Raw genomic sequence first — 17950 nt, 5'->3', positions numbered from 1 at the left:
ATCAGCAAAGAAAAAAGAAAAACTGTTGTGTCGCTGTGATTACTCACTTCTGAGAAAAGCCACACAAGGCTACCTAGAAGCTAATTGGTCCATTAGTAGAGGTCAGAAAGTATTTAAGCATCTTTAAGTCCTGCACCTGAACCCGTCTGCCTGTTCACCAGCTCAGGTAAGAATTATTTAGATATCTTAAGTATTGGAGTTAATAATTTCCTAAGTCCTAAGCGTTCAGCTTTTTTCTTAAAAAACACTTAAAGTACAGTGATACTAATGGGACTCTTCTCATGCAGTTATATTTATATATATATATATATAAAGTTTTATGTTATTTCTTGTAAGAGGGCAAAGTAATTCTGTTTATGTTTAAAGGTGTATGATTTTCTTGACTGTCCATTTTTACCTCTTTAGGTCCTCTACTTCAACAAACATGGGGTTGTTTGTTGTAATCTTTTCAGCTCTTCTGCTGAGTGGTAAGTTATCAAGCAATACTCTTCAAGTGTGAGATATTACTGTAGAGCTGAAAAACAGCCAATGATAATAATACTAATTATTATTAGTATTATTATTATTATGATTACCTTCATTTAATCAGGTAGTCTCATTGAGATCAAGATCTCTTTTGCAATAGAAACCTGAGTAACAGTGATCAGTGATTTAGACATCTGTAAACATTAAAATATGTTTATTTGTTATTGACACAGACATGGAAGTAATGAGATGTTCAAATGTGGAAATGAATGCTGGTGCTGATATTTTTCAGAATTGTTTGATGTGAGCTGAATTTATTTATTTAATCCAATAGAAACATTGAGGAAAAGAGCTCAAGAAAAGAACGGTCACAATGCAAATAGATTCACAGTGGACCCTTCTCTCTTTTTTTTAAGGATTTTGCAGAGGAGGACCTGCCACTCTAACACCGAAGTCAGGCATATGCTGGGTCATGGGCAATCTCCACTACACCTTTGATAGCCATTACTACACCTTTATGGGAAACTGCACCTACACCATGGCTAAGAACTGTCATGTTGGTGCAAACCTCCCGGCCTTTGAGGTGGACATCAAGAACAGGAACAAGGGCAACGTACAGGTCCCGTCTGTGGGGATGGTCACTGTCAACGTTCACGGGATCAACATTGAAATAGAGCGTGGCGCATTTGATATTGTCCGGGTGAGTCAGTGAAAGTGCTTCATGTTTCTTTTGATGGCATTTTGTGAATTCTGAATGTTGTGACCTTTACAAACTGTCAACAGGACAGAGACAGGACTCTATCAACACATTTTCAATATCGATACCGAAATACAATACCTTGACTTTGATACCGATTCTGAACAATACTTTTTTTCGATGCCAACTATATCAAATACGTTTACACAAAAAGAAAATTACAATACATGGTACAAATTTTAGTTTTACTTTAGTTTTACTTTTAAGCTTGGTCTCTTTACACATTCAAACATGTTCAAGTAAATATATACAGCCATTCACATTTTGATGTTGGGAAATGGGTTGTTTAAAAAATCCAAATAATTAAAACAAATTTTAAAGACCTTTGTTTTAGTTCCTGCTGAATTTTTTGTTATGTTTCTCTGCCTGATCTTACTTGTTCTTTGCCTGGAGTAAAACTGAAATTTGATTGATTTATGTTCAGGTTAACTATCAGCAATGGACCCTCCCAATGAATCTGAACAACGGCAAAGTGAAGCTTTTCCAGAGAGGTCTGTTTATCATCGTCGAGACAGATTTCGGCCTGACCGTGCAGTATGACTGGAACGAGTACCTTGCCATCACAGTGCCAGCCAGTTTTGCCGGCAGTGTGTGCGGCCTGTGTGGCAACTTCAACGGCAAAAAGGAAGATGATGCCACGACTGCCAGCGGGTCAGTGACCAGCGGTGTGGCAGCGCTGGGAGAAAGCTGGAGGGTTCACGGTGCCACAGATGATGCCTATTGCAAAGACGAATGTGGTGGCCAGTGTAAAAAGTGTCCTCTCAGTCAAGTTGAGAAGTTAGAGAAACAAATCTTCTGTAGAGCGCTTATACAAGATATTGTTAGACTGGTAGGTTGTAAGCCTGACATTGACTCCAACAGCTTTCAGAGCAACTGCATGCTTGACCTCTGTTGGGGTGAAGCTGTGAACACGTATCTTTGTAACACTCTACAAGGATATGCTGATCTCTGTCGGAGGTCTGGGGTCCAAGTCCCCAACTGGAGGAAGTCTACTCAATCCTGTGAGTAGTCCAGAGTTTAAGAAGCATAGCTATGCTGTCAGTAAATACAATGCTGATTTAACTAAGTACATTTACTGAAGTTTGTACTGAAGTGCAAATTTGAGGTCGGCTACTTGTATGTCACTCAAATTTTTTTCTTTTTCATGCCATTTTATACTTCTACTCCGCCAGATTTATTTGACGGCTTTAGTTACTTTACTAATGAAGAGTTTTGCATACAAAGCCCATGAAGAACTTATAACATATGATGCTTAAACTACCCAACAGTATATACAACTACAGCTTAGTACTTTTACTTTTAACACTTTTAGTACATTTTCCCGATTATAAATAAATACTTTTAATAAAGTAACACTTTCGATGGATGTTTACAATGTGGTATTTTGCTTGGGTAAATGGTCTGAATACTTTCTCCATCCTCCACTGAATAAAAGTTGTTAACTGATGATCTGTCTTCTCTTTGTCCACACAGCTGCACCCAAGTGCAGAGAAAACAGCCACTACGAGTTCTGTGGGAGTGGCTGTCCCGCTACATGTGCAAACCCAAACGCTCCCACAAACTGCACCGCCACCTGTGTGGAGGACTGTGTCTGTGATGACGGCTTCCTGCTCAGCGGCACCAAGTGCGTCCCCAAGGCCGAGTGTGGCTGCATGTACCAGGGCCACTATGTGGAAGCCGGAGAATCTTTTTGGGCCGATGAGAGCTGCACCGGACGCTACACATGCTTCGCTGGTGGACGTTTGTCCCTCAACATGACTAGCTGTCCTGCTGGGCAGCAGTGCCAGGTGGCGAAGGGGATCAGAGGTTGCTATCCTGTCAACTACGCCACATGCATGGTATCTGGAGACCCACACTTTGTGACCTTTGATGGGGAGCGCTACAACTTCCAGGGCACATGTGCATATGAGATGGCTGGCGTCTCATCCAATAAAACTGGCCTGGAAAGTTTTAGTGTGGTGTTGCAGATGAATGGCCAAGATAAGAAGATTGGGTCTGCTGTCAAGGTGGTAGAGGTCAAAGTGTATGGGTACACTTTTGTCATCAGCAAGGAATATGCTGGCACTGTTGTGGTAAATTATTTTCTCAAATAATCAAAACGCTTGTAGCGCTGCATCTAATTATTGTTTTCATAATAATAATTTTTTTTCTCCTCAATTAATCGATTAATCGTTTGGTTTATAAGACATCAGAAAACATTGAAATATGTCCATCAAACTTTCCTCAATGCTCATGTGATGTCACTGAATGCTTTGTTTTGTTCAACTAGCAGTCCAAACCCCAAAGATATCCAGTTTAAGAAAAATAACAAGCAGCAAATCCTCCATCAAGAGTTTAACACTCAAAAACACCTAATGTGTTCATCAGCACTGTGCAGATGTGGTTTGATCAGGTGTCATCAGATCCTGATTCAAATGTTACTGAATCCTCAAACAGACATAAAATAATTTTGATAATCTATCAGCTGACTGAATGATTATTGCAGCTCCACATACATGTACTTTCAAATTCTATGTACTCATCATTATTTGTGCAAATAACTTAAAGGCCCTTTTTGTATATGATTATTATCTTTTTAAGGTCAATGGTGAACTCTCCAACCTCCCAATGTCGCTGGGCAACAATAAACTGCATCTTTACACCAATGGCAGGTTTGCTGTAATCGAGGCAGACTTTGGAGTGAAGGTGTACTACGACTGGAACAGCGTAGCTTTTGTCACCGTTCCCAGGACTTACATGGGTGTGATGCAAGGTCTTTGTGGCAATTACAACCTGAACCCCAAAGACGACATGCGGATGAGCGATGGGAAGCAAGCCTCCACCTCTGAGGCGCTCGGTCAGAGCTGGAAAGTCGCCACGATCCCCGGCTGTGTTGATAGCTGCAGAGGCCCCTGCCCCGGCTGTAACGCCACTCAGAAAGCTCTGTACAACACCAGCAGCTACTGTGGCCTCATCATCGACCCTGCAGGCCCGTTCCGTGACTGCCACTCCAAGGTTGACCCCGCAGGCTTCCTTGCCGACTGCCTGTACGATGTCTGTCTCTACCAGGGCAGCAGGAATATGCAGTGCAAGGCTCTGACTGCATACACAGCTGCCTGCCAGCTGACCGGTGCCAAAGTATATTCCTGGAGGTCAGCTCAGTTCTGTGGTAAGAACATTTACTTCAAATTCTTGTGAATTTTTCCAAACCATTTTACGACTAAACTAATCCTGACCCTACCTCGTTCCTAGATGCCCAGTGTCCATCAAATAGCCACTATGAGCTCTGTACCAGCAGCTGTATGGGATCATGTGAGAAAGACTCTACACTATCAAACTGTGGAGCTCAGTGCATGGAAGGATGTGCTTGCAATGAGGGTTACCTTCTGAGTGGAAATGAATGTGTGTCTGCCAACCAATGTGGCTGCACGTATGAAGGCAAATACTACCAGCAAGGACAGGTCTTCTACCCTGATGCCCTCTGCCAGAAGGAATGCACCTGCAACAGCACAGTAAGCATGAGGAGAGCTGAGAGAGATCACACGAAAGATCAGTCTATCTTTTTTTTTCCATGATTTGTGTGGTGCAATGGGAAATGAATTCTAATCAGTCATCATTTACTCATACATATCTCACTTGGCATTATGTTCCATTACACTGTTTTTTATTTTTTTTCAAAAGCTGATTTTGCAGATAGTTTCAGTTTCATGTGCGTGTCAAGGTAACATATTGAAGTCCCCCTATTTAGCATTGTCAACTTACTCATTAAATTAACAATAAAATAAACAGCTTATAAAATCCTCAAAGAACAAAGCAGCCGAAACATGAAGCAGATGAAGAGAAGATAAGCATAAAAAGGGTGTAAGTCAGGTCACAGGCAGAGCAGCAAATGTACAATGCAAGCAACTAATACAAAGCAAAAACATGTTAGACGTTCACTGTAAGCAGTTAAAACATGAAAACATATAATCACATTACAAAGGAGATTTCTTAGGTATTATGTATGGATTGGAGTATGGATTTTCTTGAGTAATGATTTGGGTGAATTTTTCAATCACTATCAAATAAATGACTAACAAATTTGTCCATTAACAATGATCAAGCTTGTGTCTCTTTCATATTAGGTGCAGTGTAAGCAGTCCTCTTGCGGTCTATATGAGAAGTGTGAGACAAAGAATTACGTGCGATCATGTCAGCCTTTGGGAAAAGGAGTCTGCTCCATCTCTGGAGATCCACATTATAACACCTTTGACAACACCACCTATAACTTCCAAGGCACCTGCACCTACGTCGCTGCTGAAGGTTGCCACCTGAGCGGCACACGTCTCACAGACTTCTCTGTGGCGGTGGAGAATGAGAAGTGGTATGTCATGACGGACAACCCCAAGGTCTCAGTGGCCAAACTTGTGGCAGTAGAAGTTTATGGAACCATCTTGATCCTTCGCAGGAATGAAGCTAAAATGGTTTGGGTATGTCACTAATGTGATCATTGCTTAAGGACTTAAACTGAGCTTGCCCTACTCGAATGAAAATAACAGCAATAAGAGTCATAACTTACTGTCAATATGGGGACCGGTGTTCATTATTTTTTAAATACACCTGACTGATAACAAATCAAATTCCAAATTATAAGAAAGAATTCATTGTTCTCTGCAGATAAACGGAGTCCTACATCATCTTCCACAAAACCTCTTCAATGGTGCAGTGAGGGTTTATCAGGAGGGGACAAATGATATCATTTTGACCGATTTTGGCCTGAGGGTCACTTATGATCTGGTCTACCACATCACTGTCACTGTCCCTGGAAACTACCGGGGCAGAACCTGTGGTCTGTGTGGCAATTTTAACAATGACAAAGCAGATGATTTCCAGCTGCCAGATGGAAACCTGACCAAAGACTTACAGACCTTTGGAGCGGCGTGGAAAGTGCCTGTGCCTGGAGCGGTCTGTGAGGATGGTTGTAGTGGTGACATCTGCCCCAAATGTGACGAGACTAAGAAAGCTGCATTTGAGGCAAAATGTGCAATTATCACCAATCCCGAAGGTCCCTTTGCCGTCTGCCATGATGTTATTGATCCTGCGTCCTACTTCAGAGACTGTGTCTATGATGTTTGCATGGCTAAAAACGTACAAAGTATGCTGTGTCACAGTATTGCTGCGTACATGTTAGACTGCCAAGACTTTGGTGCAAAGATTCAGAACTGGAGAGGTGCTTCACTCTGTCGTGAGTCTGCGCATTTTCATTCTTCATTCTACATTATGAAATCCATCTCTAACATGTCCATATCTGTTCATTTAACTTAAAAAAACTATTCCTAACTCTTGCTATTTGTGTGCAGCATATACGTGCCCTGCCAACAGCCATTATGAAACCTGTGTCCTGCCCTGTTCCTCTCCATGTCCCGGTCTCACTGACACCATCCTATGTACCACAACTTGTGTTGAGGGCTGTGCCTGTGATAAGGGCTACCACTACAATGGAACTGGCTGTGTGAACTTTGAACAGTGCAGCTGTTATTACAATGGCCAGACACTCGAGGTAAAAAAAAAAAAAACATTATTAATACATTATATATCTGATAAGATAAAGCTCAGGTTACTCCTTATTGATAATTATATTTATCAGTGCATTATAACAATGCCTATGTTGACTCATTTGAATTAGATAGCTTTTGAAAGGTAGGTGTACTAGCTGCATGAAAAGAAATATGTCAACAACTGAATTCGGTACAGACATTCATGGTTCACAGAGGATCAAACCAACTGACTGTAGTGATCCCCTGACTTTCCACCTGTCTTTTATTAGCCTTGTTGTCTCACTGGGCGCATTTCCTCAAGCATTCACCTCAAGAGTTGGAATATTGATGATTTTTAACATATACCCTTAATCACATTAAACTCCATTAACTAGTTAAGCATGATATGGCCCCTCTAAGCACTAACATCACCATATATTTTCAGATTGGAGAGTCCATTATAACAGATGACTGTCACAAAATGCTCACCTGTGTGAACTCTGGAGTAATCCTGTCCAACAAAATGACATGTGACCCCAATGAGAGCTGCCAGGTCAAGAACGGCGTGATGGGCTGCACACGTCAGCAGTGCTCTCTGGAGGCCAATGGGACCCTCACTGTGTTTAATGGTGAAGCAGGTAACGTGACAGTGCCAGGAATCTACGAGATTATCCAGAGCTGTGACCAATCTCATACATCAAACTGGTTCAGGGTGGTGGTGAAGTTGGATACATGCACTCCTGGAGTCAACTCAATTTTGGCTCTTTATGTGTTCTTCAATGAAGTGTTGTTCACAGTCAACAGCAAACATGACATCTGGGTAAGTGTCTGGATGAAGATATGACAGTAATCTTACCTATATAAAGTTTATTACTATAAATTGTTCAATCTGTGTTCACAGGTAAACGGAAGGGCTATTAATCAAACCACATTCTCCCAGAACAATGTAACACTGGTGGTTTCTGACAATACTCTGAGAATTAACAACCCTTCCAGCCTTCAGCTGTTCTTCAGTTCAACTAATAAACTCACCATGAGTGTCAGTGACAAAGTAGCTGACACATTATGTGGGGCATGTGGGAAGCTCAAGCCTGTTTACACAACACTCGGGCCGAGCAGTGCTTCTGCATCACTGCACATTAAGCGATGGATGGCTCCTGATTTCCCCCAGTGGTGAGTCACATAAACTACCTCCAAATAATAACTGATAAATAGCAATGCTCAGATTAGTATCAAAGCACTAGAATGTGTACATACAGTTTGTATCGTTTTTAAGATTGTAAACCTTTTTATAGCCCAACAACAACATATGCAATCTTAATAATTCAATGATATACAGTGACTGTCCCACAACCTTAACCATGTGTTTATTATTGTTACCACGATGACAAAGGTCCAGTACCTTTGCGGCTGGTACACTCCTGAGTCCTGTCCGAGGGAAGGGACAAACAACATCTATGGTTGTTTAGGTTGGAGGACTTGCTGGGACTATTATATGCAGATGTTGAAATTATTATTCTTGTTACATTGTATTTCAGTGGAACTTCAAAACGTGACAATTTCTTTGTTTCTTTTTCAGCGGTTTGTAACTCCAGGCCTGCCAGCTTTTTATCAACTGCATTGATCACCATCCTCCAGCACTACCAAACTGACAGCATCATTGATTCATGAAATTATTTTTGTTTAAATAAATATTCCCACATCTGTTTAAATACCATTCCTTTTTTCTTGTTAAACATTTATTAATTAATGCAGTTAAAATACAAAACAAAATTACATTTCTTTGGGGAAATATTCTTATCATAGCAGACTGGAGGACTGTGTTGATGACTGACAGCAGCTGACAGGCTGAGCTCCAGCTGGGGAATCAGAGAAAAAGGTGTTTTGTTAGTTGTGGTATTGAGGAGTAAAGGACCACACACTTCTAACTGGGCTGAACTAAGTACATTTACATACTGTTTAAAGGAGCTACTTATATGTTTTGCTATTGCTACATGGCCAATGTTAGCATTAAGCTACCAGGCTAGAAGAAATGTTGTGAGTTCAGCACCAAACTTAAACTTACGTATGTGTCACAAATTAGATTTGTCCAATTTATAATTTTATGAATAGTGTAAGTCAATTTTAATTCTCTTAAGTGAATGTTTGTGTTGAGATCTATTGGCCATAGTCATAGAAGCAGCTATATTATCATGTAATGCATGGTCAAAACTTTGGAGGAACAGAGATGTCACAGGAAAAGTAATAAACCATTTCCTTCATTTCACATTTTAATAGGCATTAAAAATAGGATTTCTATAAATAATTTATAAATTAACGATTAATCCATCTATAAATGCATTTACAAAAACAGTATAAAACACTCATTAAATAAACCATGTAGAAATACATTCCTTTTATTTAGCCAAACTCTCTGGGCCTTCAGTGATAGTAAAACCAGGTTAATCCCACTTGACAGTGTGATATAATAGGCTCTCTGAGAGCTAACCAGTGGGTTTTACCAGCAATGAAGGCCCAGAGTGTCATGGAAAGGCTAAAAGGAGAAGCTAAATGATTAACCACATCGATTAGCTAACAGGAAAAGGAAATGGAAGAGGGAATCCAGGTATCCAGGTGCGTATTCCCATTTTTAAACTGCTTTTCCAAATTGTTTTTCAAATTCAATTTATTCATGAATTAATAAATGTATTTCTAAATGGTTTATTTAAGAGTATTTTATGCTGTTTTTGTAAATCCATTTTTAAATCTTATAGCTTAATCATTCATTTATAAATTCTTTTTAGAATTCCTATTTTAATGGCTATTAAAATATGAAATTATGGAAATGTTTTATTACTTTTCGTGTGACTCTCCTGGTCCATCATACAAAACTGGATATTTCTCAAAAACGTAGCCTATCAACTTTGGGTGAGCCTATTTGTGGCACCTGGAGTTGTCCGACACATAAATGGTCATCCTCACCTTCATCATTGGGGGAGGGGGTCAGTAAGTTTCATATGAGGAAATACTCTCATGAGAGAACATCCCATTAAAAAAACTGATAATGAATGATGTGTAACTTAGGGCAGTGGTTCTAACCTTCACTCTTTCATTTCATATCAATATTAAATTTGGACAGAATTAGCAGCTAACGCCAGTGTCACCTTTTCATTAGGCCAAGCATAACAGCTAAATCTAAAAAGTTTTAATTTTAACAGGGAATTTGATTTGAGTTTTGAACCATCAGATCAAAATTCCATTTTGGATCAAAATATTGCTTAAATGATTAATCAACTAATCGTTGCATTTACATACAACGGAAACCCGTACAGAGTCTGAACCTTCCAGAAATAAATGAGGAGGCACAAATTGAATCACTGTAGAACATGAAGTTTATTCTTTGATTATTTTACAAACCCATTTCATCATAAATTGGAGGACAGAAATTTAAATGAATACCATCCATAGAAATATAGTTCTCAGTGCTGATTTGTTGCTGAAGTTTCTGCTGACGATGATACTGATATGTTGATCCCTGGGAGGTGACAGGATATTTTCTTTCACTCCAACAGCAGTGAAAGAAACTCACTGCAACCTCACTGCAACTCGCTGCAAAAAGATTACAAATTATTAAATTGCATTGAATTTGTTATAAATATTTCCAGTTTTTGTCCCATGAATTTTTTACTGTCTAGGACTTGGACTACAGCAGTGTTCAGATTATTATTATTTCTTGTGTCTTTTCTACATGGTTTGACTATTGAATGTTAGGTGTTAACTGCATCATGATAACCCCGAAAAAAGTTATGAGAAATATACTATTTAAAAAAGCAGTTTGAACATTCACTCCACTGCCACCTCATTTCAGGTTCACAAAACTGAGGAAAGCCACTTAATTAAAGGCATGTACTTCTTGGACCAGCGTGTATCCCACTCACCAGTTAGGGAAGTCTGGTGCAGAAAATGAGCCCATGTACTCCTGCATTACTTCCTGCGAGACGCTCATGGTGCCTCTGAGGGGATGGTGTTTGTCACATGCTCCACACAACTCGGCAGCCATGCTGTCACTCACGGTTACGATGATCTCCTGGGTGCTGCTGTAAGACAGCTGGAAGTGTGACGTCTTCTCGATGACTATGGTTTTCTCAATGAGTCTCACAGAGATATTATTTCTGTGCAGGCTGGGGAGAGTCACCTTTTTACCATTGACCTGTAAACAGCATCAGATACAATCATTTGATATGGTTATCAGCATCAGATACGGTCATTTGCTTTGTTGCAGAGAGTTTGATGAGAAGATCGATCCCCCCTTTTTATCTGTGTGTTCAAGATATGTTATTTCTTTTACCTTTGGAAAGAGTCAGGCTATTTTTCTCCCTACTTCCATTTTTACACTAAGCTAAGTGAATAGTCTCCTGACTCCACCTTCATATTTGATGAAAAGATTTAAAAGTGGTATCATTCGTTCTTGTCTAATTATTGAAAAGAAAGCAAAGAAGTGTGAATAAGTATTTCCCAAAATGTTGAACCACTCCTTCAAAAATACCCACCCAGGTCTCCTGTTTGTCAGTGACAGTGACTGCTAGTTCATCAAAGTAGATGTAAATAGCGACCACACTCTTCTCGCCAGACACACTGCATTCTTGGAGATTGGCTACGACCCTGAACCAGTCAGCAGCTGATTGGTCACAGTGTGTGAGGATCTCATAAGCCCCCATCACAGAGATAGTGCCGGTCATGCCAGTGAAGAGCGTAAAAGATCCTCCGGTCTCCATCCGACACTGTGCGGGCTGGCAGCTGAGGATACCGTTCTTGAGTTCTTGGCACTTCTCTGTAGAACTGCAAGAAAAGTCCTCACACTGCATTTCACCAGATGTTGTACAGTTGCAGCGCTGCTGGCAGCTATCAGATAGCACAGACTCGCCAATCTAAAGAGGAGGGTAAACAATTAACATCCAACAACATCCAACACTGGCATCCTGGTCAGACAAGAAGCATATTTTTCCTTTTCTGTCTTTTTCTTAGATATATTACACTGACAATGTGTATTAATGAAAGAGAGAAATTGTGTGTGTGTGTCAGTGCTGACACTGTTATACTGTATGTAAACCTCTAAAGTGTACGTGTGTGGTTGGTATAAACATCATCCATTGCTTGCACATGTACATATTTGTGCGATATGCAAATTGGTAACATATACTGTACATTTCTAGCATACCATAGAGTCATTGAGTTTCCAAATGTTATAGAAATTAATTTGGAAAGACTAGTTGGAGGTTAATAATCTATCACAGTGACCATATAATCACCTTTATTTTTCCCTCAAGAGTTTGTGGGAACCAAAAGCTAAAGGTGAAAGAGTTTTTTTTTTTTTTTTTTATCTCAACGGGACTTCCTGGTAACATAAAGAAAGAAAGAGAAATGAATGTTGGATTTTGTATGTGGTGACCAGGAACATGTCTTCCAAATGAATGCTAATGCTGCTCCATGTCTGCTCGACGTGTATATGGAAAACTGTTTTGAAACGTGTAAGTGTTTGCCATTGCAATTTTGGTATCATGTCAGCGTGTTTCCAGCTTGTTATTGTTATTAACACAGTCCTTGCTAGCAAATGCATTAAGATATGATGTAACCAGGTATCCATCTAAAAACTGAAGGGAAACAAACTTTCAAAACTGAGGACTGAGGGCTACTTCACCTTATAGGTTCGTCCATTGTAGTAACAACTGCAATCCTCCAGAGCCACACAGCCAGTCCCATTGAAGTAGTATCCTTCCTTACAGGCGCAGCCCTCCACACAAGCGGTGGGGCAGGTGAAGGTGTCAGTGAGACCAGGGCATGGTGAGGCACAGGTTTCAGCACAGATCTGGTAGTGGCTGTTTTGAGGACACTGAATAGCTACAAAGGAAAGCATATTAAGATGAATTGATGGAGCAATAGTCTAACACTGATACAACTAAACGGTCTGTGTCTCTAAAAACTGGTGAAATTACAAACACACTGAATATATTTTAGATGAAGGTAAAGGTGCCTCATGTAACATTTACAAAGACGATTTTTATTGTTTCCAATCGTGCATTGATTACATCCATGAGCACTAGCTTGCAATCTTCTTCCTCATTGCCTTTGTTGCCACATTGTTTCATGGCATTACTGCCACCAGCTGTCAGGCAGTGGAATACCGTGAAACCACACTACTAAAAAAAACAGCCATCCACTCAAAAAGGTGCTGCTTCAAGTGCTACTAGTGGTAAAAAGAAAAAACTCCACAGTGTTCCTTTAATGTTCTTGGCTCCCTAAAATAATAATGTGAGATAGAAAGTGCTGGATGAAAAAATAAAAATCATAACACTTAGCATCTGAGTTAGGTTCAGTAGAAGAAAAATCAGTCATCACACAGACAAAATAGAAAAGCAATTAACAACCCTTACGGCAGAAATCAGGCGTCCTCCAGTTGTTGACCTTTACTCCAGTGGTCTGACAGTCAGTCATGTACGCGGAGATGCTTTGACAGAGAACGTTGCGGTCTCCCTGAGACATACAGACATCATAGACACAATCTCTGTAGTAATACTCAGGGCTTAGTTTGCTGTGGCATGCAGCAAAGGGACCATTAGGATTTCTGATTATTCCACAATCTTTCTCAAAGATTTCTTTTCGGGCGTTGGAACATTTGGGACACTGGTCACCTCTGCAGCCATCTTCGCATACCACCCCAGGAACGGCTACTTTCCAGGCTGCTCCAAAGATCTTTATGTCATTGGTCATTTTTCCATCAGGAAGCTCATACTCATCTGTCTTGTTATTAAAACTGCCACACAGACCACAGGTTCTGCCCATGTAGTTTCCAGGAACAGTGACTTCGACTTTGTAGACCATGTCATAAGTCACCTTCAGGCCAAAATCAGTTGTGATAGCATAGTGAAAGCCTTCTTGGAAGACTTCCACCTGTCCGTCATTGAGGTTAAATGGAATGGTTGTCAAGACGCCATTCAGCTGGGGAACACAAAGAAAAATATCAGCTCTATTAAGCTATTATCAATATAAAATCAGGATTAAGTTAAATGAACAGAGGAACAGTAAATTAATCAACCATCTCAAAACAACTACTAACCATGATCGATCCAAGTTGATGCCTTCGGAGAAGTAGGGTGTAGCCGTACACCTCCACAGCAACAAGCTTGGCAACAGACAAATTTGGCGTATCTGTCCTTGTCCACTTCTCATTCTCCACCACCACAGAGAAGTTTTTCAGATGCGAGCCTCCCAGATGGCACGATGTAGCTACGGTGTAGGTACAGGTGCCTTGGAAGTCGTAGTGATGGTTGTCAAAGTTTTTGTAATGTGGATCCCCTGCGATTGTGCAGGTTGCATTTTCCAGTGGTTGACATGATCGAACATTCTTGCTCAGCGTACACTTCTCAAATGGCCCACAGGAGTATGGCTCGCAGTTCATCTAAAGTCGGAGACATTTTTAGAACAACTAACAAGGTAGGGTAAAATTTGGTGAGGAAGTGAATTTCTTCTTTATATAAAACGTACCGTGCCATTGCAGGTGCAGTTCTGACGACAGTCTGGAGACAGAAAACTCTGTCCCTTCCTAATGTATTTGTTTCCGTGCATGCATCCACACTGGTCAAAAGGCACACACTTGTGTCCACTGAGTAGGAAGCCGTCATTGCACACCCATGTTTCCTCACAGGGCCTCTTGCAGCCAGTGGGAGGTAACCCGTTTTCACAGGTTGCATGGCAAACATCTCCACAGTGTTCATAGTGACTGTTGTCAGGATGCCCCATCTTAGATATGGGACAGAAGTCGTCTCTCCTCCAGTGGGACACATTGACTCCTCTCTTTTGGCATTCTATAGTGTAACGGCGGAGATTTGCACACCAGGAGCCTTTCTTGCCATTATAAAGGCACACATCATACACACAATTCTTAAAAATGCTCTCAGGATTTATGATGGCATGGCATTCATGGAAGGGGCCTGTGGGGCTTCTTATCAAACCGCAGTACCTGTCAGTCTCATATTTCTCTTTTTGGGTGATGTCACAGCTGGGACATTGGCTCTCGTTCTTGCAGCCATCAACACAGCCCGGGATTTCAGCAACCCTCCAACTTTTTCCTAGTTCTTCTGCAGATGCCGCCCGCGTACCGTTTTTCAGCAGTAGGTCATCTTTGGGGTTGTGATTGTTATTGCCACACAGGCCACACATTGCACCATCATATGTACTAGGGACTTTGACTTGTACTGTTGAAAGCCAATCATAGGAGACTAGCAGCCCAAAGTCGGCCTTGATCTCAGCAAAGTCACCAACCTGGTGAACTGTTATATTGCCTTTGAGTTTGACAGGAAGGTTGGTGATTTCTCCATTTACCTGAAAAACAAGATTGTTTAATTCAAGGTGGGACTTATCAGAAAAGATGACTTTCTATACTGTGATAAATTTGCTGCATTGCATCTCACCAGGACTGAGCCTTTGTACTTCCTTGTGACAACAATGGAGTTCCCATAAACTGTGACCTCCACCAACTTTGCACCAGAACCAACGTTTTTGGCATCATTTTGCACAAAAACTTCAAACTGTTGCAGGGAAGGATCTTTCGAGCAGACCCCAGCCAGCTGATACACACAGGTGCCGTGGAAGTTGTAATCGTGGCCATCAAAGGTCTCGAAGTGAGGGCCGGCAGTCATGCTGCACTCTGTGTACGCAAGAGGGTGACATCCGAGAAGATCATCAACCACCTTGCACTCATACCCCTGCTTACAACCTGGTTTCTGACAGTCGACCTTCTTGGTAATTTGGTTGCATGTGCACTTCTCGGTACAGAGGTCATCGGTGAAGAAAGAGACTCCAGCCTCTATGTAGTGGCCTTCGTACAAGCAGCCACACTGGGCCTTGGGGACACATTTTGTGCCACTGAGCAGGAAGCCCTCATCACAGACACAGGTCTCCACACAGCTTTTGTTGCAAGTTCTTGCAGCATCTGGGTTTTCACAGGTGGCAGGGCAGGCATTCCCACAGAACTCATAATGGCTGTTCTCTGGGCACGAGGGTAGAGCTATTTCAGACAAAATTACAATATGTTACCATCACAGAATCAGGGTGAAACCCGAAAGTAACAGGTGATATCTCAAACTGGCGTTACTCACAGCAATGAGCGAGGTACCTCCAGTCATGAATTTTGATGCCAGCCCTTTGACAGGTATCAGCATACACCTGTAAGGTGTTACACAGGAAATTCTTCATCCCCTCGCCCATGCACACATCATACAAACAGATGTCATGAAAGACCTTGGGGTCAATGACAGCACTACAGTCACTCATTGGGCCATCCATGATGCGGGTAAGGACGCCACAGAAGATCCTGTCTGTTAGGCTGCCAAAAAAGCTGTCGCTATCACAGGTCTCACACTGGCCCGAGCATTCGTCTCGACACTGAGCATCCTCTGGTACATCAGGAACCCTCCAGCTCTTGCCAAGGGCCACTACACTGCTGGTCTGTGAGCCAGTAGGAGTCACCATGTCATCCTCCTTTTTGCTGTTGAAGTTGCCGCACATGCCACACACTTTGCCAGAAAAACTGCCCGGCACTGTGATGACAAGAAACTCCTTCCAGTCATACTGCACAGTCAGGCCAAAATCTGTCTCCACAATGATAGACAGGCCGCTTTGGTACAGCTTCACTTTGCCATTGCCCAGGTTGATAGGGAGATTCCATAATGTGTAGTTCATCTAAAAGAGATTCACAGGTGTTTTTGCGTTAATTGACTGAATAACATTTCTTCACAGACTCTATGAATAGTATAAGAAGTCGATTTGTTAAAACAATGCACTCACCCTCAGAAGGCCAAACTCTGATCGCACTATGGCCATAGTGTACCCATAGACCTTAATGAGCACCTTGCCGACAAATGTGACCTTTGAACCAGTACGCTTGTAATTCTGAGCGTTAACCTCAAAAGCTGGAAGGTCTTTCCCAACATGGCAGTTCTTGACCATCGTGTAGGTGCAGTTGCCCATGAAGTTGTAGTAGTTGCCATCAAATGTGCGATAGTGAGGATCGCCCATGGCCCAGCAGGTACCTGCTTTGATGACTGGTGGTTTTTTGACACATGTTGGGGAGTTTGCTTTCATCTGGCACACTTCATCTTTGGAACATTTTATGGTGCTGCAGTCATGTTTCTCTGACACTTTGTAAGAGGAGGATAGGGCACATGAGTCATTTTACTGTACAATACTATTATGCTATATTATGCTATGTTATGCTATGTTATGCTACTCTATGCTGTGTTGTACTATTCTATACTATATTATGCTATGATATACTATTAGTGTGCTACTGTGGCGTTTTATACAATATACTGCATATATTGTGTCTATGTTATGCTCTGCTATGCTGTGCCATATTACACTACGCTACCCTTTGCTGTGCTGCAATATGGTGTGCTACACTATGCCGTTTTATACTATTGTTTACTATATTACACAATATTATGCCATACCAGGCTAGACTTTGCTACATTATGCTATAATGTACTGTACAATGCCATGTTATGCTCTACTGTACTGTGATATTTTATGCTATGCTACACTACAATAGCCTCTATTGTGCCTTGCTATGCTATGCTGTCTTTAATTTAGTGTACAATTATATACTATACTATACTTTCTATACTATACTATGGTGTGCTATGCTATATTATACCGTTCTTTATAGCACTATACTATACTGTTATGCAATGCAAAGCTATGTCAAGCTGTGTTGCTATGCCGTACCACAATACACTATGTTATGCTGTTCTATGACATGCTATACTACGGTAAGCTATGCTGTAATATGCTATGTTACATTGTGTCATGTTATGCTCTGCTAGATGATACACTATGCTGTTCTTTAATGTTGCACACTATGTTGTGCTGTGGTATATTTTGTGTGACACTATATTGTGACTGATTCTTTTTACTTACCTGCTGAGTCAGCAGATGCAGGGGATCCATATCCATTAGCATAAGCAACACCAAAACTGTAGACGCCAAATGGGGAGTTGGGGTGAGATATCTGATAGAAGTTTTCTCCAGTGCTATAGTACATCTCAGCCCAGGAGAAATCAGTCCCATCTACTTTTTGCCACTTGAAGCTGTCAGACTGGGGCTTTGGATCAACTTTGATGGTATCCAGATCTTTGTTTCGAGCCACAACTATAACATTGTTGTAGAAATCACCCTGTCCCTGCAGGGAGTAGGAAGT

At 41.2% G+C, this 17950-nt stretch overlaps 1 protein-coding gene across 1 annotated transcript; it reads left to right on the top strand.

Annotated features, from left to right (window-relative positions):
- The first annotated feature begins 118 nt into the window (after nucleotides 1-118).
- LOC130183293 (IgGFc-binding protein-like) lies at nucleotides 119-8434 on the top strand. Its single transcript, XM_056398582.1, has 13 exons — nucleotides 119-166; nucleotides 406-467; nucleotides 882-1165; nucleotides 1647-2223; nucleotides 2696-3294; nucleotides 3803-4370; nucleotides 4454-4713; nucleotides 5326-5670; nucleotides 5858-6425; nucleotides 6541-6740; nucleotides 7163-7537; nucleotides 7619-7890; nucleotides 8297-8434. The coding sequence occupies exons 2-13, from the start codon at nucleotides 425-427 to the stop codon at nucleotides 8304-8306; spliced, it is 4101 nt and encodes a 1366-aa protein (XP_056254557.1). The 5' UTR covers nucleotides 119-166; nucleotides 406-424; the 3' UTR covers nucleotides 8307-8434.
- The last annotated feature ends 9516 nt before the right edge of the window (nucleotides 8435-17950 follow it).

This window comes from Seriola aureovittata, chromosome 16, assembly GCF_021018895.1.
Source record: "Seriola aureovittata isolate HTS-2021-v1 ecotype China chromosome 16, ASM2101889v1, whole genome shotgun sequence".
In the NCBI taxonomy this organism is placed as follows: domain Eukaryota; kingdom Metazoa; phylum Chordata; class Actinopteri; order Carangiformes; family Carangidae; genus Seriola; species Seriola aureovittata.
This window is presented reverse-complemented; position numbering and strand designations above follow the sequence as displayed.

Excerpts from the sequence above, each read along its gene's own strand:
- LOC130183293 (XM_056398582.1), top strand. The coding sequence starts at position 425 with ATGGGGTTGTTTGTTGTAATCTTTTCAGCTCTTCTGCTGAGTG. Across the intron at positions 6,426-6,540 it reads GAGAGGTGCTTCACTCTGTC|CATATACGTGCCCTGCCAAC; the intron begins GTGAGTCTGCGC and ends ATTTGTGTGCAG. Across the intron at positions 6,741-7,162 it reads ACAATGGCCAGACACTCGAG|ATTGGAGAGTCCATTATAAC; the intron begins GTAAAAAAAAAA and ends ATATATTTTCAG.